General features: G+C 40.3%; 1 protein-coding gene across 2 annotated transcripts in view; it reads right to left on the reverse strand.

Annotated features, from left to right (window-relative positions):
- LOC109031347 (photoreceptor-specific nuclear receptor) overlaps window positions 1-20771 on the reverse strand; it is a 68886-nt gene extending 48115 nt beyond the window's left edge. Inside the window, exons 1-2 of one of the 2 annotated variants that reach the window (XR_011900082.1) lie at window positions 19117-20769; window positions 4247-4523 (exon numbers count right to left, since the gene is read on the reverse strand). Coding sequence is in view for 1 of the 2 variants with exons in the window: in XM_072301764.1 (XP_072157865.1) it covers window positions 4247-4523; window positions 19117-19222 (383 nt within the window). In the remaining variant the exon portion in view is untranslated. Of the gene's footprint in view, window positions 1-4246; window positions 4524-19116 lie in introns of both variants that reach the window. The other variant, XM_072301764.1, reaches the window with a different exon arrangement.
- Window positions 20772-25355: the final 4584 nt, after the last annotated feature.

Raw genomic sequence — 25355 nt, forward strand, 5'->3', positions numbered from 1 at the left:
AGCCAAACTTTAAACCTCTTTTTCTCGGTTCGATCCCGATGTGGCTTGGTTCCTTTCTGTTTAACTCCGTCCAATTATGAGGCGTTTTTGCTTAGCATGGCAGTATGGCGCACTGGAAAAAAAAGCACATAGGATCTAGAGTCCAGAGTCTTAAAAACATCGACAAGTAAAAATACTCTTGATGCAATCGGATTTTTGCTTAAATCAAGAACCAAGCCTCTTAATTTGAGCGGATTTCCTTTTGATTTAAGCAAAAATCTGATTGAAGCAAGAGTATTTTTTCTTGTCAATGTTTTCAAGCGTCTGAACTCTAGATACAATGTGTTTTTTTTTTTTTTTTTTTTTTTTTCTCGGCGTTTTTACCAAGGTCCGTTGGTACCTTTACCATCTCACTTTTTTTTACCAATTATTGGTAATTTTACCAAGACAGACTGGTAAGCTTACCTAAAAACCGGTATTTTTACTGTTTTTTTTTCAGGTAAGAATACCACTTTTATTGGTAATCAATTCCCGGTAACTTTGTCATTTTATCTCGGTAATTTTACCTTAGTCGATAAAAAATTGGCGTATTTACCAAGGTCCAGTAAAATTACCGAGAAAGTTCAATAATTTTACCGAGATTTCTCGGTAAAATTACCACTTCCATAAATGGTAATTTTACCAAGAAAAACCTGGGATCAAATAGAACCCTGAATTCTTGGTAATTTTACCCTTTTCTTAGTAAATACACCGAGATTTTTTTTTCAGTGAATTTGAGTGGATTTCCTTTTGATTTAAGCAAAAATCTGATTGAAGCAAGAGTATTTTTTCTTGTCAATGTTTTCAAGAGTCTAAACTCTAGATCCAATGTGTTGTTTTTTTTTTGTTTTTTTTTTTCTAGTGCGGGGACACTTTCTTTTTTGCGCACCATGAACGTCCTGATCTAGCAACCCTGCGCTGGAAGGAAGACATCTCGCTCCATACTTCCGAGTCTTGAATCCGAGCCTGTCCCCGCGTCCCGACGCCCGTCCCTTGCGCTTTTCCGCTCGGAAGCGGCGCCGGCGTCGCATCGGGCGTCGGCGTCGCCTTGGTGCCGCGGGTATATATCATCCACCTTCCCGCGCGCCGGGATGAATTATTTTACAGTTGTGACTTAAACGATTCCCGCTCCTTCCCGCCCAAGGAGGGAGCGACAAATTAGTCGAGGGGATCACGGCGCAACGCCTCGCATTCCCGCGGTCTCCCTTTCTTTTTTTCCACAATTAGTTTCCTCCTCGGCTCCCGACTAGGATATTATAAATTGCCGATCGGCATGACAGAGGTGCTTCCGCGGATCCCTGCTGTGAATTGTGCTGTCACGGAGAGACGAGAGAGCGACTCCGAGTGATAGAAGCTTTTTATCGAAGGATTTACCCGCAATGAAAAAACGATCTTGATTCTGGGTTTTAAAATGCATCACTGGAAAAAAAACACTGAAATAATAAACTATGATAACTGATGATGATAAACTATGACATTTAAGCAGCATTTTAAAGAAGATAGGACTCTCTGAAATTTACCATCAATTCATTCTAGTCATGCCTCTGTGTGAAAGAAGTGCCAGTGCGCCCTCTAGGAATACTGTTAAAATTAATTCATTGTGTATGCACCAAAAATCTAGTTATCAAACTGGAAAAAAACACATTGGATCTAGAGTCCAGAGTCTTAAAAACATCGACATGAAAAAGTGCTCTTGATTCAATCGGATTTAAGCTTAAATCAAGAACCAAGCCTCTTAATTTGAGCGGATTTCCTTTTGATTCAAGCAAAAATATGATTGGATCAAGAGTATTTTTTCTTGTCGATGTTTTCAAGAGTCTGGACTCTAGATCCAATGTGTTTTTTCTTCCAGTGATCCTTAAATTTTGGGGAAGTATTAGCCTTGTACTCCAGCAGGACTAGACATTAATCTGAATAGCGCACCGGGCCGATCGCTGGAAAAAAACCGCTTGGATCTAAAGTCCAGACCCTTAAAAACATAACAAGAAAGAACACTCTTAATTCAGTCGGACTTTTTGCTTGAATCAAAAGGAAATCCGCCTAAATCCTGAGGCTCGGCTCTTCAGTTCAAGGAAAAATCGGATTGAATCAAGATTATTCCTTCTTATTTTCTTCATTCTTTGTGCCACACCTGGCAATAAAGGACTATTAGTTCCGGCTTATCCATAAAAGTAGCTGTTTGAGTAAAGCAAATCAAAATCGGGTAGGAGGAGAAAAACAGCGAAAGGTGGAAAAAGGGGGAAAAGACAGACAAGGGAAAAAGAAGGAGAAAAAGAAGAGGAGGAAGAGAACAAAATTGTTATTCGGCCGCTGCTTTAAATATTCGTTGTGCACACGAGTCGCCACTAACATGATTTTATCACAAACGTAGTCTTGGCTTTTGGTATGATTTCCAAGATTTTTGGAAAAAAATTCGCCGCCTCTGAGAAATTTTTCCCGGCTCCCAGAAATTTTACCCATTCTCGGTTCCAACCAACGGAACATGCACGATACAATTCTATCAACATTCTTTCAGCTTTGAAAGCTCTTCCGGATACGTCCTAAAAAAGTCCTTTAAAAGCTCCACAAAGTTTAAATCGGAGTCACCGAATGGAAGCAGACCCGAAAAAAATAATGAAAGTGAGGGGGTGAAGAGAGATCCGCAGAGGGAAAGGATTAACGGAAATAAAAGTCGGCTGAAAGAGTCGAAGTGAAGGAATTGAGTTTCAAGAGGCGCCCTCGAACCTGGGACGGGGAGGCAGTGGCGGGTCCGGATTTGCGGAGAAGCTGCGGAGGACCGTGGCTCGAATAACCGGATTACACGGACAATACAGGCACCCTCGGGTCTCTTACCGATTAAAAACCCGCTCCAATCAGTCCCCTCGCCCTCCCCTTTGAAAGGCCATCAGCAGCTCTTTTGATTGATTGAGGTATCATGTGTTATTTTTAACTGTTGTTTATTATGTTGTCCGGGCCCCACTTGAGCGACCCCTTGGAGCCGCTCGGATTGGTTTCCCGGATTATGGCGTGTCTTATTAAAAGCCTTCGCCGGAAAATTGATTCTATCCGCCCGCTATTGGACCCCGCCCCCGCCCGCCCTCACTCTGACCCCTGGTGGCGTGATCCGGAAAGTCTCCTCGCAGGTCAATCAGCGGATGTATTTTTTCCGGATCTTCAATTATTCCGAAGAAATAATCCCTTGCTTTCCCTCAATCCCGCTCATCTTTGGTGAGATAATCAAGGGATCAATTCCGGAGAAGTTCAGAAGCGATCCGCCCTCCCCTTTTTCTCGTTGCAGGGTCAAACTTTCTGTACATGTCGATTTTTGGTCGAAACGAGGAAAATTGTGATATAATACGTAAATCGCCGTGCTGGATATGCAAGAGCACCTCAAATTGATGGCTAAAGTACGAAACGACCTACCTCCATTGGGGTGTTTCGAATTCTCCGCTCCGATTTTATTTTTTTGAAGAGAAACAATAGCCCCATCACGGCACTTTTATCGAGCAACTTTTGAGACACCCGGTCAAAGCTTCAAGCAAACTCTTCCCTTCACCCCCACACCATTAAAAGAAGAGCCGAAGGGGGAGGAGACAAATCAAACCAAACCAATCTAACCTGACCAAAAAACCTACAAAAAACAATTGGAACGTATTTATGCTAAAAGGAACTATGAGCGTAGGATTTGTGTGAAACCTAGTTCCTTTTAGCATAAATACGTACAAATATAACAGAAATCAGCACATCCAGCGGGTGTCTCCAAAGTTGCTCGGCAAGAGGGCCCAGTGTGTGGCTCTTCTACAAAAGACCCATACTACACGGAGAAAAAAACTTTGTGCATGGGACCCGAAGTTGAGGTCATATGGATCTCTGAAGTTTTCGGATCACGCATCCGAAAAATTGACGTCTAGCTGCCGAAGTTCGGGTCAGACATCTGAAATACTTCGGTATGTACCGAGTACTTCAGATGTGTGACCTGAACCCTTCGGTATAAAACCGAAATACTTCAGATGTCTGACCCGAACTTCGCCAGCTGGACCTCAAGTTTTTGGATGCGTGATCCAAAAACTTCAGAGATCCATAAGACCTCAACTTCGGGTCCCATGTACGAAGGTTTTCTCTCCGTGTGGCTTCTCGTTTTTCTCAAAAAGTTGGAAAACTCTATTTTTGCGCATTTTGCTCTGGTCTGGGCCAGATTCAGAACATTATTTAGGGGGACGGGGGAGTTTAGGGGGGAGATTTTACTAACCTGTAGATGAGTTTTCTACGGACGCTCCTCTTGAAGAATCCGCTACATCCGTTGCAGGCGAGGATGCCATAGTGCTTGCCAGAGCTGGTGTCCCCGCAGACGACGCAGGTGAGTCCAAGACACTTGGCCTTGGCGTGGCCTTGCGACAGGTAAGAGGGAGGCGACCGGGAGGCCCGTACCACCGTTTGGGGTAGGCAACCCTGCCCGATGCAAAGAGAGAGAGGGTGCGGGCTGCAAGCGGGTGAGTAGTTTTCCGGCGTCGAACCTACCATTCCATCTGCAACAATTTACAATTCATCTTCAAATCAACCAGGGTCAACGCAAACCAACAGCAATTGGGTTGCATTTTGCAAAAAGGAACCAAAAGAATTCCAGTATTGCTAGGACTGTGCAACTTACATTCTTCGCAAAAATTACTGAAACCATGCAAAAAATTAAATTCACAAAGGTAATTTTTGTCTTGAATTCATAGTTTATCGGGGGTAGAGATGAAACCTGTTTAGATGATCAGTTTTTATTTGCAACATGAAACGAGTTGCACTATTTTACATTTACGCAACATTGAAATGCTCTTGGTTCCTTTTTGCAAAATGCTAAAAATAAAATTTCTTGTGATATTTTTTGACGTAAAGCGGCGTTTCTCGTTGCTAAAATTTGGTTTTTTGTGATAAAATCCGTGCGGATTCAACTGAAACTCAGTTTTTTATAGTTTAAAAGAGCATCGTTTCTCTATCGTTAAGTTTAAGTTTAAAAAAATTATAATAAAACGACGTTTCTTTAACTCAAAAAAATTGACTTTAAGTTCAATCCTCAAGGATTTAACTAAAAAGAACTAAATTTTGTCGACAGAAAACAACGCTAAAGTCAAAATAATACCTCAAGAAAAAATGTTTTCAGTGTAAAAACAAGAGAATTAGAAAAGGACAGAGTATTCGAAGTGACATAAAACCGTGTTCCCTGTTTCATGCCTCAGTTAAGTTCGCCTTCAATAGACAAAGTAGGCAAAATGGGTTCTCTCAAGCTCGAATAGTTGCATCCGGAAATAAATATTTTAAGCAGTTAAACATTAAGCGGGGCAGCAATAGATCACTGAATGCCAGTAGTTCAAACTGTTTGAAATTTATTTTGCCTTTATCTCTAAGAATTCAACTTATATCTGGTATAATTCCTGGTCCCTCTACCCATAAGCGCTTGCATATGTCGCATTGTCGCAGGCATTGGGGAAATCAGGCGTTTTGTCAAATGCCTAGGCAGATGGTGAAATTTTGACAGTTTATGAAATTTCGTAAAATTATGGCGAAGAGCTCAAGAATTTTCAATCTTTTAGAAAAAATAACTCATTTAACCTCCATCATTCATATGTTTCTGAATATTTAAATGTTGAAATTTTAAAAAAATTCTGCATTCTATAATGACAGTCTAAAAATTTCAAGATGAATGTTCAATTAGGAGCTGAAAATCGTTTAAAATGTTATTGTATGATGCATATTTTTTGGAAGAATTTTTTTTTATAGGAGCAATACATTGTTTTGTCTAAAATTAGGAAAATGATCAGATTTTCAATCTATATGTAAGAATATTTGACTATTTGCCTGGGCATTTGACAAAATTACTGTTTTCACTTTTTGCCTGCGACACATACATTCATGAGCAGACCTGCCTCCTTCTCAGTAAAAATATCAGAACGCCAGAAATACAAATTTAACGTGAAAATCTCGCAATGGCGCTGAGTAAACGCAAAGCAAGCGACACGGAGCGGAGGGTTAAACCGCAACGATTTAGACACTTGACGGCGAGGTTAGGAGCGAGGGACGCGCCCGAGCAGGTCCGCGCGCAAAATATCAAAATAATAGGGCTAAAAAACACGGGCACCGCCCGCCCGGGCAAAGTTCCCGACTTGATCCTACCGGGAGTAAGCCCGAGGGAGGGAGAGAGGGGGGGGGTAAAGCAGGAGTCGCATTATATACCACCGTCCGACAAAACAACACAACCGCACTTCGAAATAAACCCTCGGGAACACTCCCTAAACGGCCCGCGGAGAAACGCAGTTGCGCGCTTTTACCGGGCGGGCGACGATATTTCCGGTCATATGGGTGTAATTAATTTTCTATTAACTTAAAGAGTCTTCGTCCCGGGGCTGAATGGGGTTAAACCCGGAGGGTGCGGCGAGGGGAGGGGGGTCGATGCCGTCTGCTACTTTTTTCCTAATTCCGGACTTAATGATTTGTTCGTCTTCAATTGATGCAAATCGGAGACATTTGCATTTTCCGCCGGAGCCGGGCACCGAGCGGGCTCCAAAAGGCTAGCGAAAGGGTGCGGAGTGAGAGGTGGGGTGGGGGGTCGAGAGTGCAAAGAGGAATCCAATTTAATTCCTGCCCGGATTTGGGTTTTATTGCTGGTCCTCGCGCGCGCTTCCGTCCTGATTAATGCTCTTAGGTGTACGCCCCCGCCGCGAACGGGGGCTTGACGCTTTTATCGACGCGCGTTTGACGCTCGACGCGATGACGAACGAAAAGGCGCGTGATGCGTCGGAGACGTGCGGGATCACGTAAGCGGCGATCGACTTGACTGAATGAAGATAGCTTGATTGGGGGTTGAGTATGGGAACTTGTCCGGGAATGCTCGGCTTGGATTTGCTTTCCTAGAAGCTTTGACGGAAAATCACACACTCTTGAGGAACACGTCGATGGCTTTCAGTCGTAAATGTGTGTCTCTAATTGTAACGTATCAAATCTACTCTCATGTTTTATTTGTATTGGAAGAGACTATAGAACAGTTTCTCTTGAGATTATACGTGAATTTTTTTTCTCTACCTCGAGGATTTTCCTGATTTTTTAAAAATGTGTACTAGTTAGTTTTCTATTAAAAAAAAAAAAAAAAAAAAAAAAAAAAAACCCTAATTGGAAATATTGAAACTATATGGCCACGAGTCAATTATGATAAACAATTGTATAATATTTCTTTACTCATTTGCGTTATTTAACTAAATATTGTTTATTTTACTGCGAGTGAGTAACGAAATTTTGTCAATGTATTTATCATAATTGGAAATTTTGTAATACTGCGACGTTTTTTGACTTTAGCCATCGATGTACAAAATAATCATTTTCAAAAAATGATAATCTGAGCGACTCATTGCATTGGCAGCATAGGGCGGTGCGTTGCAAGTTCACGCTTCGTTCCAGCGCGCCTTCAATTTTGAAGATGCAACACGGGCATCCATCAAGTACGAATAGTTGTATCTCTGCGCCGGCATCAACGCGCGTCCATTTCCTTGCTCTATGTCCTAAATATGTTTGTTTTCGTGTGCCTTGTTTTTAAGGGTGCTTCATGGGCTACGTAAGCAACACAGTCGAAGATATGAGAGACGCAATCGGGCCTCGTTCCTTGACCTCTCTCCCGAATGAGAGCGACACTTCATTGGCAGCATAGAGCGGAGTATCGCGACTGCGAGTTCACATCTCACACCATCGCGCCTTCAATTTTGCAGACGCAACACGGACATCCATCAAGTACGAATAGTTGTATCTGTGCGCCGTCATCAATACGCTTCCTCTCGCTTCCTTGACCCGACTTTGGACTTGGCGTATAAGAAATATCTTGGGCATCCAAGAGTGGTACGCATGCATTCAGACGGATTAAATACTTTTTCCCTAACTTGTTCGAAAAGTGTTTAGTTTAGAGACCGGAGATATTCTCGCTATGGGAGATACTCTTATATGGGAAATGAAACACAAACCAACATACACTGTGTGTTGATTTTGATACAGTTTGCGTGAATTAAGCGCATAAAACGAAGGAGGGACCGGGAAAATGTGTTCCTCCGATCGCGTCGTTGGTATTCACCACTCGTTTTCTGTTAAATTTCTTCAAGAAAACTAGCTGGCATTTTCTCCCAAAATTGTTAACCAGAGGCCGGGGTTGTTCCTTGTTTTACTTCCCGTATAAACCAAAATGTTGTGTTGAAATTTCTCTCTGTGCAGATTTTCCTTATTAGTGAAAAAAAAACCGAGTGGAATGAGCTCGATAACATCTCCGATTTCTAAACTAAACACTTTTCGAATAAGTTACGGAAAAATGATTTAATCCGTTTGAATGCATGTGTGTCTCTCAGATGCCCAAGATATTTTTCATACGCCAAGTCCCAAGTCGGGTCAAGCAAGGGAGAGGAAGCGTAATGATGACGGCGCAGGGATACAACTATTCGTACATGATGGATGTCCGTGTAGCATCTGCAAAATTGAAGGTGCGATGGTATGAGACGTGAACTCGCAAATTTCATATTTTTTCATGATTTCAGTAATTTTATTGCAAAGGATGAAATTGCACAATCTTAGCATCACTGCAATGTTTTTAGTCCATTTTTGCAAAATGCAATCAAACTATTAGCCATCATTTTTATCGATTGTTTACACTGAAAAAAAAAGAATCTTAAATTTGCCGTCAAGAAGTATTTTTTCTTGAATCAAGAATTTTCCTGCTCAATGTAAAATACTTTTTTGCATGACCCAAGCTTTGGTTTCTCTGCATTAAGACAAATTCAGCTTAAATCAAGATTAAAAAAAATATTGGCGGCAAATTCAAGAATCATCACGCTTGAGCCTATCACATTTTTTTTCAGTGTAGAATCGCGAGTAGCTGAATAGCTCATTATCGCAGCGAGGGGTCGAATGAGGCTAGAGATCCTAGCAGCAGGTGCAAGGGCAACACCAAAGCCCGACTAAGCAGGTTAAACATCCACCCCTGCGCCCCGCCCCGCCGCACCCGGGTCCGCCAACCCCCAAAACCGGCCCGGATATCATTTTAACAGCGGAATAATGAAATAATAAATGTCCATCAATAACCGATTCTGCGGAGGGATTAGAACGCATCGCGGGGCCGAGCAGCACGCCGTTTAATCAAAATTCGTCGGCCCGGGAACAAAAACCGCGTAACTCGCAATTTGAGACCGACCCCACGGTCAATACGACCCCATGCTTTTTGGGAGCGGAGTGGGGTTGGAGTTGGGTGTTTTTTCTCGTTTGGGGCGACGAGTCGAGCGGGATAAAAGTGTCTAGTGTTGGCGCGCTGCACTGCTAATCTTTATACACTCGGGTAATGTTTATGCTAATGAAATCAGACAAATTGATTCGCCTATTTTCTTCTTCTTCCCCCGTTCGACCCCGGCTCCTGCGCCCTCGCCGCGCTTTCTTTCACCCCAATAAAAATCTTCCCCGAAACTCGAGACCGCCGCCACCAGTTGCTGAGTGGAGGCGCGAAAAACACGCGTTGCCGAAATGGACTTGGTGATTTTGCATTTTATCTGCCGTTTTGCATAAATGTAAGTAAGTTACAAGTTTTTCGGTCGCCTGGGTAAACATCATCATTTAACACTTAATAACAAAATAAAATATCTTTTAAAAAAAACCTGTCGTATTTGTTAAAATACCAGTGCAGTTGTGTTAAGGAGGAACGTTGTACCTATGAGCCATCAGGCATCGCCATATTTCCCTTGAAAAAAATAACAAATTTACTGGAAATATTTTGGATATTTTTTCCTCACATTTTACAACAATCTAAAATACTTGAAAATTTCAGGAAAAAATATGTATGGCTTTCCTCCAAAATTTCAAAATTTTCAATTTTGCAACTCTCGAATGCTCATACGGTGTATTTCCTTGCACGGCAGAGTGGGTGCAAGAATAAATTTCTCAAAACATGGACTTAAATTTGACCTCTGGATTAGGTATGAATAACTGAGGAACGACACTTTTAAACATGTCGTCAATGTTAATGTTAGGTATGTTACGTCCTCTCCATTCTCGTAAGCAACGGTCATAATTATTACAGAAAATTATTAATGTACCAATTTTTTTCAAAAACTTCATGTATGCGCCTTGTCCTTCAAGCCCCTCAATTACTCTTTCAGCGTAGTTTCATACGCTTTTATGGTGCTAAGTTCACATCGCATTCATGTCATTCAGGGTTTATAGGCGCTATGTAAACTCCTGCGCCTATTTCCTATAATTACACTCCTCAATTTTTAACCGTGTAACCACCTAAAAACGCGTTTCAGATCCACTTCTACACTTTCTGAGGCTGCATTTCTTTCGGACCCCATAACGAATCCAGTCACGCCCAATAAAAATCGGCAACGCGCCAGGCACCCTCCTCTCGCGCCTGTTAATTGTAAGTGCGGCAATCTACGGAACACTTCATTCCGGGGCCTGTAACCGGGATTTTATATCCGTTCACCCTTTACCTCGCCGATCGCCGCCGCGGTGGAGAGTACTCTTTCATTTCGATGCTCGTTTCATTTCGTCTGAAACCTTTTCCTTGTTCCCGGGTGGTTCCGCCCCCGCATCGCCCCCTGGCGGCCATTCCGGCCGCGCTTAATCGCTTATAATGAGCTCCCCGGTTTCATGGCCACGCCCGACGGGGGCGGCGGTGACTGTCGACACCATTACAAGCACGTGTTCCCGCCCGATTCCGGGCTTTTAGCCGATTAATCCCCCATCCCGAGTCGGAGATTCCGTAATCGTTTCGAGATTTTCACGCCGGATGAGACCGTGTTGTGTCCCACACGAAAAAACGTAACTCGATTTCAACGTTGGGACACCAACGTCAAAATTGAGACACCAAGCTATTATTATTTAAAGTTAGACCTAAGATTAATGGAAATCAATAAATAATTCCTCCCACAATAGCAAAAATAATTCCTATTGATAAGACGTAATGAAAATGTGCAACAACAAAATAAGTGTCGTGCAAGCATTGACCCCAAGCATTGATTGACTCGAGCAATTTGGATTTTTTACAGGTTTTCGAATGGTTTCAGCCAGCTGATTATTGAAATTAATAGACAAAGCTATAGGTAAAGAGGACATGAGGGAGCGATAATTACTGGGGAAAAAAGAATCTTTTGCCGCCAAGAAGTATTTTTTCTTAAATCAAGAATGTTGCTGCGATACAGAAATTACTTTTTCGCTTAGCTCAAGAAATTATTTTGCTTTTAGAAAAATCCAGCGAAAAAAATTCAGCTTAAGTCAAGATAAAACAAATTCTTGTGGGCAAATTCAAGAATCATCATGCTTGAGCCAAGCACCTTTTTTTCAGTGCGGGCGGCGTGCGCTGCCAAATAAATCAATGACTGCTAAAAAGGCATGAGTCCTAAAACTCATGAGCCCGGTTTTTCGTTGATTACGTAGGACTCTAGGGTTCATGACTTTATGGACTTACGTCCCTTTAGCAGGCATCGACTCAAATGATGTCGAACGCCTAAATATTTTATCAAATTCCAGCAACGTCAGGAAGACGTTTTTTCTTAGCACGAAAGTTATACACCACCCAAAGTCGGAGATTTCTAGGCATCACAGGCGGATCCAGACATCTTGAAGGGGGGGTGTATGGGGGGGGGGGGGTTGGGAGCATCCTTCAGAAAATTGTTGAATTTTCAAAGTATTTAATATGCAGTTTTAGTCAATTTTGTCATGAATAATTATCAAGTATCTTTCCTTCTTATTTCCTCCTCTTTTTCTTCTTTTTTTCTTCCTTCTTTATTGGGCGAACAGAGAGAGGCGTATACACCCCCCACGCCCCCCTCCCCTTGATCCACGTATGCTAGGCATACTCCAGCACAGAAGCAGAAAATACGAATGGACGTCATCAGCATGTTATTCGGCCGGGGGGAAGGGGGGGCAGGCGAATCATAAACTGTGATTAACTAAGCTAGCATCAAGTTCATCCTCGGCTGAACGACAAATACCATGCAGAATCGCGAAAGCTCGCCCCCCCCCTCCCCTTCCTCTCCGAGCGACTAGCGGAGACGACGCATGTCAATCGATAATGAGCAAATAAAGCAACAGATATTTATTGTTTTGTGTGCTTTTGTAGCCGCACTCATACATCAATCGTTAGAACTTGACGAATTTATGTCAAAAGCAAAGCAATGCCTAGCGAGCAATTTGCGTTCTGGATCATTACCACCCGGCTCATTAATTTTCACCGCTTTTGTTGTTTCTTTCCACGTACCTGGCTGTTTGTGATTTATCGTGAAAATTAGGCCGAGGAAATCTATTGGATACATTTTCAGGCTCCAAGGGGATCCAAAAATATACTCTTTAAACGCATCTTATAGACGTATGAATAGCAAGAAAAAAGGTAGTAGAAGTGGTTGAAGAATTTTTTGCAATTGAATCGGTGGGAACGAAAACATACTGACTCGGAAAAATGAAAATAATCAAGACACACTCAAAATTGCACAGTAGGTGAAGAAGTTAGTTTATGGGAAGGATTTTTGCTGCCGAAAGACAAGTACTTATGGACACTTTAAAGGTCCAAGTTGGAACGGATGTGCTAACTGCAATGACCTTTATGTAAATTAACTGTCTTTAATGGAAATTGAGCATTTTCGAGTTACCGAGTTGGTGTGTTATCGTTCTCGCTGATTCAATTAGGAGCTACAATTTCTGGCCCATCCGTATAAACACTCATGTGCATAGGCAAACTAATGTTACATACGTTGTGTCTAAACTCAGCCAGATACTGTAGTTCCGAATTGAAAAATTCAGTCCAGTTTCATCAATTAGAGGTCTCAAGGTGCTTCTTTATCATTTTGGCGAACAATTTGATGGTCGATCGATCATGATAGTTTCATGAACTACTCATGAGTTGCGTTCATTTGCTTTCGGAAAATCATACTTACGCATATAGAAAAAATAATATCTGCTAAAAAAAATGTCATAGTGGATTCCATGCCATAGTTCAATGGACAAACTGCAAAACCACTTATCTTTATTGCGGTTTTTCAAGTTTGACGCTCCTATTTTCATTTTGCAAGGAGAGACAAGCTTATTTGGATTACATTTTGCATTTTTTGCATTTTTTTTTCTCTGGCTTTCTCATAAAAGCACATACATATCTGCATAAGGAAAGTAATAGCATGTATGTTGTTTCTAAAAGTAGCCAGAAATAGTGGTTCCTTATTGCAAAATGTGATCTATTTCATAGTTTGTTTAAACAGAATGTCAACGGTGAAACTACCAAACCACGTATCTCGTTTGCTGTGTTTTATAGTCTCTAATCCCATTTTATTTTTTGAAGGAGATCAAAATGAATATCATTCCTTGAAGTTTTCACGGAGTTTTCTTAGCACCGAGAAGATAAATCACGGGATTCTTTAAGAATAGACATTGGGTATAGTTTTCCATTTAAAATTTAAAGTATGACCGGAAGTCTGCAACGTCACAAACCGAGCTCTGTAGTCTGGTATTTTCAATGCACTGAAAAGACTGGTATGCCGTTTTAGCACCTATAGGATGTAAAAATGTGTCTGGCGATCTTCAGATGCTGTCTTGATTGCCCACGCAGTTGAATTCGCATTCACAGGATGTAAATTTATCTGTGGGGACAGCAAAGGCAGCATCTTGGGGTCACCAGACACATTTTTGACATCCTAGGTTCTAAAAAAGCATATCGACGGTGTAAGTCGGCAATCACATAACTCGGTTTGCGACGTCGCAGACTTCCTGTCATACTTTATTTTTTAAATGGAAAACTACTCAACGGCAATTCTTTAAAACTGCCATGATTTTTCTTCTCAATGCGAAGAAAATTCTGCAAAAACTTCAAGAAATAAAGTCAATTTGCTCTCCTTTAAAAAAATGACGTAGAGGCGGAGATTTTCAGACACCGCAAACGAGTTATGTGATTGCCGACTTTCACCGTCGATTTTTTTTTTTTTTTTTTTTTTTTTTTTTTTCAGTGTAATAGTCGATATTCTGCTTACAGAGAAGAACAATCAGGGAGGTTTTCAAGAAATACAGTTGTCTATACGTTTCCAAGAAAAAAATTAAAGTATGATAAGTAGTCTTCAACACCGCAGACGGAGATACGTGGTATCGCACTTTGGCCCTCACTATCCATCAACTAAACACTTTTTCAAAACTCCCTCGATGAAAGGAAGACGACGCAAGAGGTAAAATTAAAATCAAGTTATCGGTTTTTCCCCGACTGAGACTGAGAGTGACTTGAAAAATTGATAAACAGTCGGCTAAGCTTAAATCGGTGCCCAAATGGCTGAAGATCGGAGAGGGATCTTCTCTTGCATAAAGTGGAATCCCCTACGGCTTTTGCCCCCGTAACAAAGTGGCCTCCTGAGATTTGATTGATACACAATAGAGGGTTCACGGATTCCATATGCAGGAGAGATGAGGCGACGAGGGGTGCATAGAATCAACCCGTCGAGGGATGTGTTCATGCTGAGCCCGAAAAGAAAGTTGAAGTTTCATAAAAAGTTGTTAAACCTATACTGGGAAGAATTATTTAAAACAAGCATTGTAAATAGAATTATTATTTATTTTTTTTCAAAGAAAAATTTTCTCCAGTTAAAGAATTTTTTAAAGTGTAAATGAGCTTTTTTTAATTAAAAAAATTGTTACTCTATCAACGACGACGAATTTACTTTTTATCGAATTATAATATTCCAATTTACATTTTGAAAAAGAAAAAGAGAACTCGTCTGAATTCGAGACAAATTCCAAAACTCAAAAACCATTACTTCAGTTCTTGGACCACCAAAATTTTCGTTTTTCGTCGCAATTCGATCTAGTTCTCTTCTGGGTCAGTTTCCATGCTTTTTGCGGCTATCGACGGGTGGCAGTCCCAAAATGAGCCAGGGCTCTTCTTCTCTGAATTCTACATTTAGAGGCTTCGCAAAATAATTGCGTGATACATTTCCGTCATCCTAGTTTCATTGTAAAATACTTTTTCCGGTAAGAACAGCGCAAAAAACTGCTCTCAAAATGCCTCGCATTTTAAGATGTTTCAAGGAAGCCTGTCAGACTTCTCTTGACGAAGTGCCTTTATGTGTCCTCCATATCCCTCTCACGGTTCGTTTCAGAGGGAGGTAAATGAAATTGTGTTGCCCACTCAAAATTCCTTCGGGATCTTACAGTAGGATGCATACACAGTCATTTAAGCCTAAAATGAAAATATTCTGTCGAGCTCTTCGAAAATAAAATCAATTTTTGTGTTTTTGGCGCTAAAATGGCCTTCAAAGACGATCGATGATTCAATTCCGATGGGTTGTGCATATGTAAAATGGTACATGTGTGATGGACTCTACGTATTTTTGGACCAGGAATCGATTGAGCAGGGTCCTGAATCGGTCCGAAGCTTCATTGACTGAAAAATGGGCCTTTTTTGGATTTTAGGGGTGTTTTGGGCCCATTTTCCCCCAATTTTGGCGTGAAAAAACCTGTGCCATCATGGGTAATGATTATCGGGTCATTTCGGGCGGACCATCGAATGCACTTGGTCCCGAGACACTCCGGGGCTTCCGGAGTGATACAGGGTTTTCGAGATACAGGGGATCAAAGTCCCCGATTTTCACTCAATTCTGCAGGTATTTTAATGTTCAATTCCGACTATAAATTGATTTCTGATTTAGATATCGAAGCGCATTTTGCGGTGGTTGATTCAGCTACGTGTGGTGGATTTTTCTACATATTTCACAAACCCTCACTAGCTGAATCAACCACCGCAAAATGCGCTTCGATATCTAAATCAGAAATCAATTTATAGTCGGAATTGAACATTAAAATACCTGCAGAATTGAGTGAAAATCGGGGACTTTGATCCCCTGTATCTCGAAAACCCTGTATCACTCCGGAAGCCCCGGAGTGTCTCGGGACCAAGTGCATTCGATGGTCCGCCCGAAATGACCCGATAATCATTACCCATGATGGCACAGGTTTTTTCACGCCAAAATTGGGGGAAAATGGGCCCAAAACACCCCTAAAATCCAAAAAAGGCCCATTTTTCAGTCAATGAAGCTTCGGACCGATTCAGGACCCTGCTCAATCGATTCCTGGTCCAAAAATACGTAGAGTCCATCACACATGTACCATTTTACATATGCACAACCCATCGGAATTGAATCATCGATCGTCTTTGAAGGCCATTTTAGCGCCAAAAACACAAAAATTGATTTTATTTTCGAAGAGCTCGACAGAATATTTTCATTTTAGGCTTAAATGACTGTGTAAGCATCCTACTGTAAGATCCCGAAGGAATTTTGAGTGGGCAACACAATTTCATTTACCTTCCTCTGAAACGAACCGTGGCTCTCTTGATGAGGTGCCCTCCTTTGCTGCTCTCATCAAAAAAGCATAATTAAAAAGAATGCATCGTGGCCTAGGAACCCATAAATATAAAGGGTGCGTGAACTTGAAGTCACATTTGGAAGTTTGAGACTCAAATATGATAGATCAAAACTACGTGAGAAGTTTTTTGCTGTACTGCACTTTTCAAACTATACGAACTTGAAGCATCACGGTCTACGTGGTTCTCGTCGAGCCAAAAATTGAACTCGAAAAATCCCGAAAAATCTTGAAATTAAGTACCTAAACATTTTTAAGCTTGTCTGCAGGCTCCTCGTTGGGTATAAAAAATGTTGCGACCTTAAGCAAAAACACAAGGCAAGTATATCTCTTTAATTTCCTTTAGCTTGGTTAAATTAACCCTTCTTTTATATGAAAATTATTTTTAGTTCAACAATTCAACATCCCGCAATGATCATTAACAATATCGGCGTCCATGAGACACTTCACTGAAAAAAAAAAAATTTCTTGAGATATTGTTTTCACTTAAATGGTAGTTTTCTGTCGACGAATTTTTTTTTTTTTTTTTTTAGTTAAATCCGTCCGAATGCAACTTAAGGTCAGTTTTTTTGTTTATGAAACGCTGTTTTGCTATCGTTATGCTTGAGTGAAAAAACTATAGCAAAACGACGCTTTTTCATCTTTAAAAACAAAATGACTTTAAGTTGCATCCGCACGGATTCAACAAAAAAACAAAATTTGTCGACAAGAAACGACGCTTTGAGTCAAAATAATATCTCAGGGGGAAAAAGTTCAGCGTTTGGTTTGATCTCTGATGCGTAAAAAGCTTTTCGCAAAGTTATTGAATATTCTTAAATTAGTATAGTTCTAAGTAGGTAAGTACAAAGTGGTTTTTTTTTATTATTTCGATGTACCAGATCATTAAAAAGTAGTATCGTGTATTTTTCCAAAAATAAGAAGAAATGGGTCGAGGTATGAATGAGGAATTACTAGTTAAATGCTCGTAGCCTCTTAGCTTATAGAATTAGCGCCACGCGAGAAAAAAATTAATTCAGTTAATTAGGGAGGATCCTTTTTGCACACCATATCTGATGGAGGCGAATCTGGGACATTGATTAGAAACCATGATCTGAGATTTTTTAGTTATCACTGTGTCTGATGGCACAATCGAAATTTAACCCCTGAAAAGACTATTCGTTCGGGTATCAGGCTTGTATGATAAATATTGCACACCGCGATTTTTGAAGACTAATAAATTTACCGAAGTGTGAACGAGAAACGTAAGTTGATCATGATCGTTCTTTCGCTCTCAGCCTATCCGATGGTCAATGAACCGCTGAACAACGTAAAAATTAAAATACGTAATTTTTTTTCTCATCAATACACAGGAAGCGTTGAATATGTTGCCGAAAACTTTTCGCTACCGGTAAGACCGAAATAGACGTGCGTCGAATCAGTCCCCGAAAACTGAATTCCATGGCTGGGACATGATCAGAATTTAGTTTCACAAAGATTTACTTCCACCTTTCAAATTCAGTAACTTTCAACATTTCCAATAAATATTCAGTCTTTCATGAAAATGTTTTCATTGTTAAGCTCACTGAAATTCGTTTAGTGACAGAATGTAGTACTTTGGCTAGCTGAAAGTACGAACTTCCGTACATAGAGAACATAAATTCCTCACTCTTAAGTTTTTTCTTTTAAATCTTTATCCAGCCACGTTTTATGTCATAAAACGGAGTCAAAAGTCGGATCATAAAATATGTATGATGGTACTTGACATTTCATCCTATTTAGGGATCTATTGCTGTCCCGCTTAATGTTTGACTGCTTAAAATATTTATTTCCGGATGCAACTATTCGAGCTTGAGAGAACCCATTTTGCCTACTTTGTCTATTGAAGGCGAATTTAACTGAGGCATGAAACAAGGAATATGGTTTTGTGTCACTTTGAATACTCTGTCCCTTTTATAATTCTCTTGTTTCTACACTGAAAACATTTTTTCTCGAGATATTATTTTGACTTAAGCGTCGTTTTTTGTCGACTTAAATTTAGTTCTTTTTGGTTAAGTCCTTGGGGATTGAACTTAAAGTCAGTTTCTTTAGTTGAAAAAACGTTGTTTTTTATCGTTTCTTTAATTTAAACTTAACGATAACAGAACGACGCTTTTTTAACTAAAAAAAAACTGATGTTGGGTTGAATCCACTCAGCTTTAACTCAAAAGAACCAAATGTTGTCGACAAGAACAGACGCTAGTCAAAAAAATATCTCAAGAATTTTCTTTTTTTTTCACTATATTAACTGAGGCATGAAACAAGGAACATGATTTTTGTCACATTGTATACTTTGACCCCTATCCCTTTTCTAATTCTCTCGTTTCTAGATTTCTTTTGGTAGAGGTTGAAGGTAAAATGTTTAAAAGGTTGTTAAACCTCTGGCCCTTGTTGCATACTCTGTCTAATGAAGGAAAACCCAACCGAAGTATGACATATGAAACATTATTTTGGTCACTCTCATCACTGAAAAAAAGATTGGTAGAATATACCATTCCTTCAAGCTGTATTTCACACAGCGTCAATTCAGAGTCAATTCTGCCAGAAGAAAGGTAAACGTTCCTGTATGCTGGTATACAGATAACCATTCTTCCGGCAGAATGGTAAATTCTACCATTTTTTTTCTCAGTGATTCCTTTCCCTTCCCTGATCCCCTCGTTCCCGGATTTTTTTTGGTAAAGGTTGAAAGGTAAAAGGTTGAAAATATTGTCAAACCTCTGGCGTCGGAGTCGATTCCCGATGAGTTGAGTCTATCGTCCTCTCTGCGGTGCTGAAAGTTGGGAGGCTGGAACGAGGACTCCCTCTCGCTGCACAAACTCATGGCTGCCGCTTTTCGCTGTGAGCAATCGAAAATGGCGGGAAACTGACCTCTGAGAACGAGATTCACTTGGTCCTGCAGGGATCGGAGCCTGTCCTCAACTGATGTCCGTTGCCATTTTTCCAAATCTGTCGCGGATCCCAGGATTCTTCGGTTGTCGAGAAAACTCGACGAAATTCAGAGTCCCCAACACGATTTACAAAGCATATATCTCAGCTTGTTGAAATAATGGTGTAGAAAATTGAACAAAATTTCACAGAGCAATAGTTTTTTTACTCAATTTTTCTGTTTCGGCCAGTTTTTGAAATTATCAACATTTTACTTTCCCTGATCAAAGTGAGAACTTTTGAAAGACTTTCCTCGCTGCCCACGTCATAAAACTTTTCGACAGTAGTATCAGATGGACGTCCTTTTGGTACAGATTCGCGTCGGTCAAACGAAAAGTCGGAATTTCCGCCCTGATAAATTCACACTAGCTGAGAGTATCTGACGCTAAAAAAAGCGTAACAATCAAGGTGGCACCTCTCAATCATACAGTTTATCATGACACAACTTCTAAGCGTTATTTCTATTTAGTTTTTACGGTGTTCAATCGCGATAAATTTATTTTGAATATTTTTACTAATTAAACGATTCCAATGGATGTTCAAGAGATGTAAATGTTCCGGTAGCAAAAATTATTCAGAGGAAAAAATCCAACCATTTCTGTTCAGTTTTTACGATGTTTACGCGAAAGTTTTATTCTAAATATTTTCACCGATGAATGATTTCAATGTTCAAGAAATGTAAATATCCTGGTATCAAAATTATTCATAGAAAAAATCCTTTTTTTTCCCCTTTTTATTTCACTTCTCCAGATAATAAAGTAACGATAATGCGATAAGTGAGTAAATCTACAAAATAATCAACAGCACCAAAAAAAAACCATTTCTGTTCAGTTTTTACGATGTTTAATCGCGAAAGGCTTATTCTAAATATTTTCACCGATTAAACGATTTCAAATGTTCAAGAAATGTAAAAGTTGTGGTACCAAAATTATTCATAGAAAAAATCCTTTTTTTTCTCTTTTTTTTTCACTTTTCCAGATAATAAAGTAACGACAATGCGATAAGTGAGTAAATATATAAAATAATCAACAGCACCAAAAAAAAATTCAAATTTGTCACAGGAGCAGGAAAAACCGAGCGCGGTGCCGGAAATGGAGCGGACACGAAACTGAGCTCGGGAAATGCGGCCGGAAATCGGGAGAGCGATCGTGGCGGGACTTCCGGCGGCCGGGAATAAGCGGCGAATCGCGAGGCGGCGCCGGCGGGCAAATGTCGAAGGGCGGTGCTCCGCATAAAAAGACCGGCCCAGAGCGAGCGGGAGTAGAGATGAAACGCCAGACGCGTGCGCCAACGCCCCCGAAGCGAAAACCGCGCACCCGCCCGGATTTCCCATCGGGGCTTACGCGGTTTCCGCCTCCCAAGGCGGCCTCCCCTCCGAGCTTTCGTCGGGCTCCCGATTTCGTCATCCCACTTCCGTTTCTTGTTCTGCTCTTTCGACCCTCGTCGCCCCCCCCCCCCCTCTCCTCCGCCTCCACGGCCGAGATTCTTCGGGGTCTTGTTTTTGGTCCCTCGGCGCCGGGTTCTTAATGGCGATTAAGTTGATATCGATGCGAAACCAGGGTTTTTTGGAGGTGTTGTTGGATATCTCTGTCCACAGCAAAAATGCCCTAACTCCATTATACAAATTTTGTATTTTACTTCAACACATACTGCTCTGATACAAGAATATCCAAGTGTGACAAGGCTGCATTTCTTGAATTTTGAGTTTCTAATGGTATGCCCAAATCGACTGGAAAAAATAAAGGATGAATGTATCCGAGAGATAATGGGCGTTGAGGGGACGATTGTGCACGATATCATGACCAAGCAATTGGTATGGTATGGGCATGTGCAGAGAATGGCTGATACCAGGTTGCCGAAGAAGGTGTTGGAGTGGGTCCCCCCAGGTAGGCGACGGAGAGGGCGTCCAGCCAAACGGTGGGTAGAGGGCATCCATGAAGAGATGGAGAGATGCCACCTTCCGGAGGATCTCTACCATGACAGATTCCTGTGGAGAATAGGCGTCGCAGAGCGCCCTAGCGCGCCGTAAAAGCGGCTCATACATACATACATGTATGCTAGTTTGCTTGTAAAATAGTATTTCATCAAAAAAAAAAAAAAAAAAAAAAAAAATCGAAGAAATGTCGAATGGAGATACGGCGTTTTTGCTTTGGACAGCAGATCTGTTCTGCCGTGCTAAGGCAGAACGCCGTATGAGCCATCAGACGTCGCCAAATTTTGTTTTGTCGTCTTTTGGGTTCCTCGGCACCGGATTCTTAATGGCGATCAAGTTGATATCCATGCGAAACCAGGGTTTTTTGGAGGTGTTATTCGATATCTCTGTCTACAGCAAAAACGTCGTATCTCCGTTACAAATTTTGTATTTTACTTCCGCACATACTGCTCTAATACAAGAAAATCCAAGTGTGACAAGGTTTCATTTCTTCAATTTTGAGTTTTTTAAGGCATGCCAAAATCGACTCGAAAAAATGAAGGATGAATATTTGCTATAGTTTTCTTGTAAAATAGTATTTCGTCAGAAAAAAATCGAAAAAATGTCGAATGGAGATACGGCGTTTTTGCTGTGGACGATAGATCTGTTTTGCCGTGCTAAGGAAGAACGCCGTATGAGCCATCAGACGTTCCCAAATTTCCTGCGATGAATAACGAATTTGCAGGGAGGATTTTGGATTTTTTCTCTCAAAATTTTCAGACGATTTCGTACGCAATTTAATCTGAAATATCTGAAAATTTCAAAGGAAACTGTGCATGAATGTCGTGAAATGTACATATTTTATCAAGGTAAATTTGGCAACTCTCGCAAGTTCATACGGTGGTCTGCTTCAGCACGGCAGTGTTTTGTTTGGAAATGGAGAATGGATTTTGGGTTTTTTTTTTTTTTTTTTAATTTTACGGGGAGTTTTATTGTACAAAAAAATAATGCACAATATTTCATGTTTTTTCAGGTTTTGAATGGCGATGAAATTTTTAACAATGACAAAACTTCTTCTTTTTTTCGTTCTTCTTCTTCTTTTTGGTTCCACTTCTTTTTGGTTTGCGTCTCTGGAGATCTCTTTGAGAAGTTGAGACATTTCGTGTTTTTTCAGGTTCTGAATGGCGGTGAGTTTTTAACAATGACCAAACCACGTTTTTTTTGGTTTGCACCGTTGGATATCTGCCGCGCTTGGAGGTGATTACCTAATGACATTTCATTTGAATTTTCGTGACCTTTCATTTTTCTAAAAACTAATTTATGATATCTAATATTTTTCCAGGTTCTGAAAAGCAATGAAATTGTTAACAATGACCACGTTTTTTGAAAATCTTCTGCGTATGAAGATGAAAATTTAAGTTCTCTTCTAAATTTTATGAAATTTCTGTGCGCTCCGAAAAATTCATGAAATTTGGTTACCTACAGAATCTTAATTTCGATGAAGGTGCTGATGGTGACGAATCCACTTTTTTTGGTTTGTATCATTGGAGTTGTACTAGGAGATTAGATTTGTTCTAGGAGAGTGTAAATTAGAGTTTTCTCTAAAATTTCATGATATTTCACGATGCTCAAAAAGTTCATGAAATTATGATGCAAACTTCGTGACAAAAATATGAATATTAGCCTCTTATTCTCTCGTAAACGAATAAGAAGGAGCCAAGCTGCTCAGGGGCCGCTCATAAAATACGTTAAGCTCTAAGGTCAGGGGGAGGCAGTCTCGGAAAACGTTCCGCCATTTTATTTTTACGCGTCAAGCGGTAGGAACCGGGAACCTACGTCGCAAATAAGCGTTACGGAAGGAGGAAAAAGGGTTGAAAAATCCGAAATATAGCATTGCGTATTTTATGAACGGCATTTACTCGAACTGATAGATAAACTATGAAATTTAAGCAGCATTTGAAAGAAGATGGGACTCTCTGAAATTTACCATCAATTCATTCTAGTCATGCCTCTGTGTGAAAGAAGTGCCAGTGCGCCCTCTAGGAATACTGTTAAAATTAATTCATTGTGTATGCACCAAAAATCTAGTTATCACACTGGAAAAAAACACATTGGATCTAGAGTCCAGAGTCTTAAAAACATCGACAAGAAAAAATACTCTTGATTCAATCGGATTTTGCTTAAATCAAGAACCAAGCCTCTTAATTTGAGCGGATTTCCTTTTGATTTAAGCAAAAATCTGATTGAATCAAGAGTATTTTTTCCTTGTCAATGTTTTCAAGAGTCTGGACTCTAGATCCAATGTGTTTTATTTTTTTCCAGTGCACTTAATTCTCCGTCTCCCACACGGAATAGAAACTCTACTCTCACGTCGCTAGATTGCCTCAATCAGTCCAAGCTTTAGCAAGGATATAATTTCAAATATGATTTTCGAATTTTTTTTGTAATCGACGGAAAAATCAGTGATAACAGTCTGAGGTGCCTAGCAGATGTCTCATAAAAATAAAATTTACCAGTCGAAATTTTGCAATCTTGCGGAATGAAGTTACGTTTTTTCGTTTCGGAAACATCGAATTCCGTCTGCATGCCGTTACATACTTACTTTTACCATTGATTTATTATACATAACTATATACATAAAAATGAGAAAAAAACACGAAGAAGTGGCCCGGATACTGTATGTAACAAGGTGGAGAAATGGTGCTGGGTCCACACCATTTCGCGGGGAAATCAAAGCCAAGAAGTTCCAAAAATTATAATTAGAGTCAAAAATACTTGTTTAAACTCTAATGAGCACCAGTACAAAACTGAGTGGGGAGAGTGTTCAGCTCAGGCAGTTTGCATTGGAATGATATTAAGTTGGAGTCACGCCGAGAGATCTATAGCGGTTTGGGTCTTTCAGACCTCTTCAGCAGAGAATCTGGAACCAACATTTCTGTTTCAATCCCATCCCTCCAACCTCCCATTGGGCGTCCTCTACGCCTTTTCCCAGCAGGAACCATATCAATTCTATCTATATCTAACATATCTAACTACATATCTACGTTATTTCTAACTATATTTTGCAATAAAAAGCCACTATTTCTCGCTTATTTTTAAAGCGACATAATAGCATCAGTTCTCCGACAAGAAGACGTAACCATACTTCAATGTCACTTTTCCTCTCTTAAACTGAATTTTTGCCAGGAGCGATTTGTGTATTTCCACTTGAGTAAATTCCCCTGACTTTCCCTCTAATTTCATGCAAAAATCAAAAAAAAAATTTGAACCAAAATTGTACAGGTACATTTTTGTAAGAAAAACTGACTGGTTTGTGTCAATTTTGCAACCCTCTTTTCAACCCCCTGCACAGCTGGAGAGAAACATCCTTGAAATCCTGCATTTGGCTGATTATTGAAATTTATAGACGAAGCGACAGACTCAATATGACAAAGGGAAATGGAACGATCATATCGATTGGCACGAGTGGTTCTCATATGGAAAGGGAAAAATTATGGTAACATATAGTTTCCCGTGAATTGCCGTTACTTAGTCTATAATTTAGCTCTTCGGTTTATTGAAACCACCCGATTCCACCAACCGATCGCTCTATCTCCCTTTGTCATCTTTGTCTATCACTTTGTCTATCGCTTGTCTATGAATTTCAATAACCAGCCAGATGTAGGGTATCAAGGATATTTCCCTCCAGCTGTACAGAAGGTTGAAAAGAGGGTTGCAAAATTGACTCAACCCAGTCAGTTTTTCTACAAAAATGTACCCGTGCAATTTTGGTTCAAACTTCAAATTCAAAGTTTTTCTGGTTTTTGCACGAAATCAGGCGGAAAATCAAGAAAATATACTCAACTAATAGGACCCAAGTTTCTCCTGGCAAAAATGCAGTTTGAGAGGGAAAATGTGGCAACATTGAAGTATAGTTACGTCCTTTTGTCAGATAACGATGCACAGAAAAAAAATCTTGGTGTATTTACTAAGAAAAGGGTAAAATTACCAAGAATTCAGGGTTCTATTTGATCCCAGTTTTTTCTTGGTAAAATTACTATTTATGGAATTGGTAATCTCGGTAAAATTATTGAACTTTCTCGGTAATTTTACTGGACCTTGGTAAAAACGCCGATAT

Source organism: Bemisia tabaci, chromosome 6 (genome assembly GCF_918797505.1).
Source record: "Bemisia tabaci chromosome 6, PGI_BMITA_v3".
Taxonomy (NCBI): Eukaryota; Metazoa; Arthropoda; class Insecta; order Hemiptera; family Aleyrodidae; genus Bemisia; species Bemisia tabaci.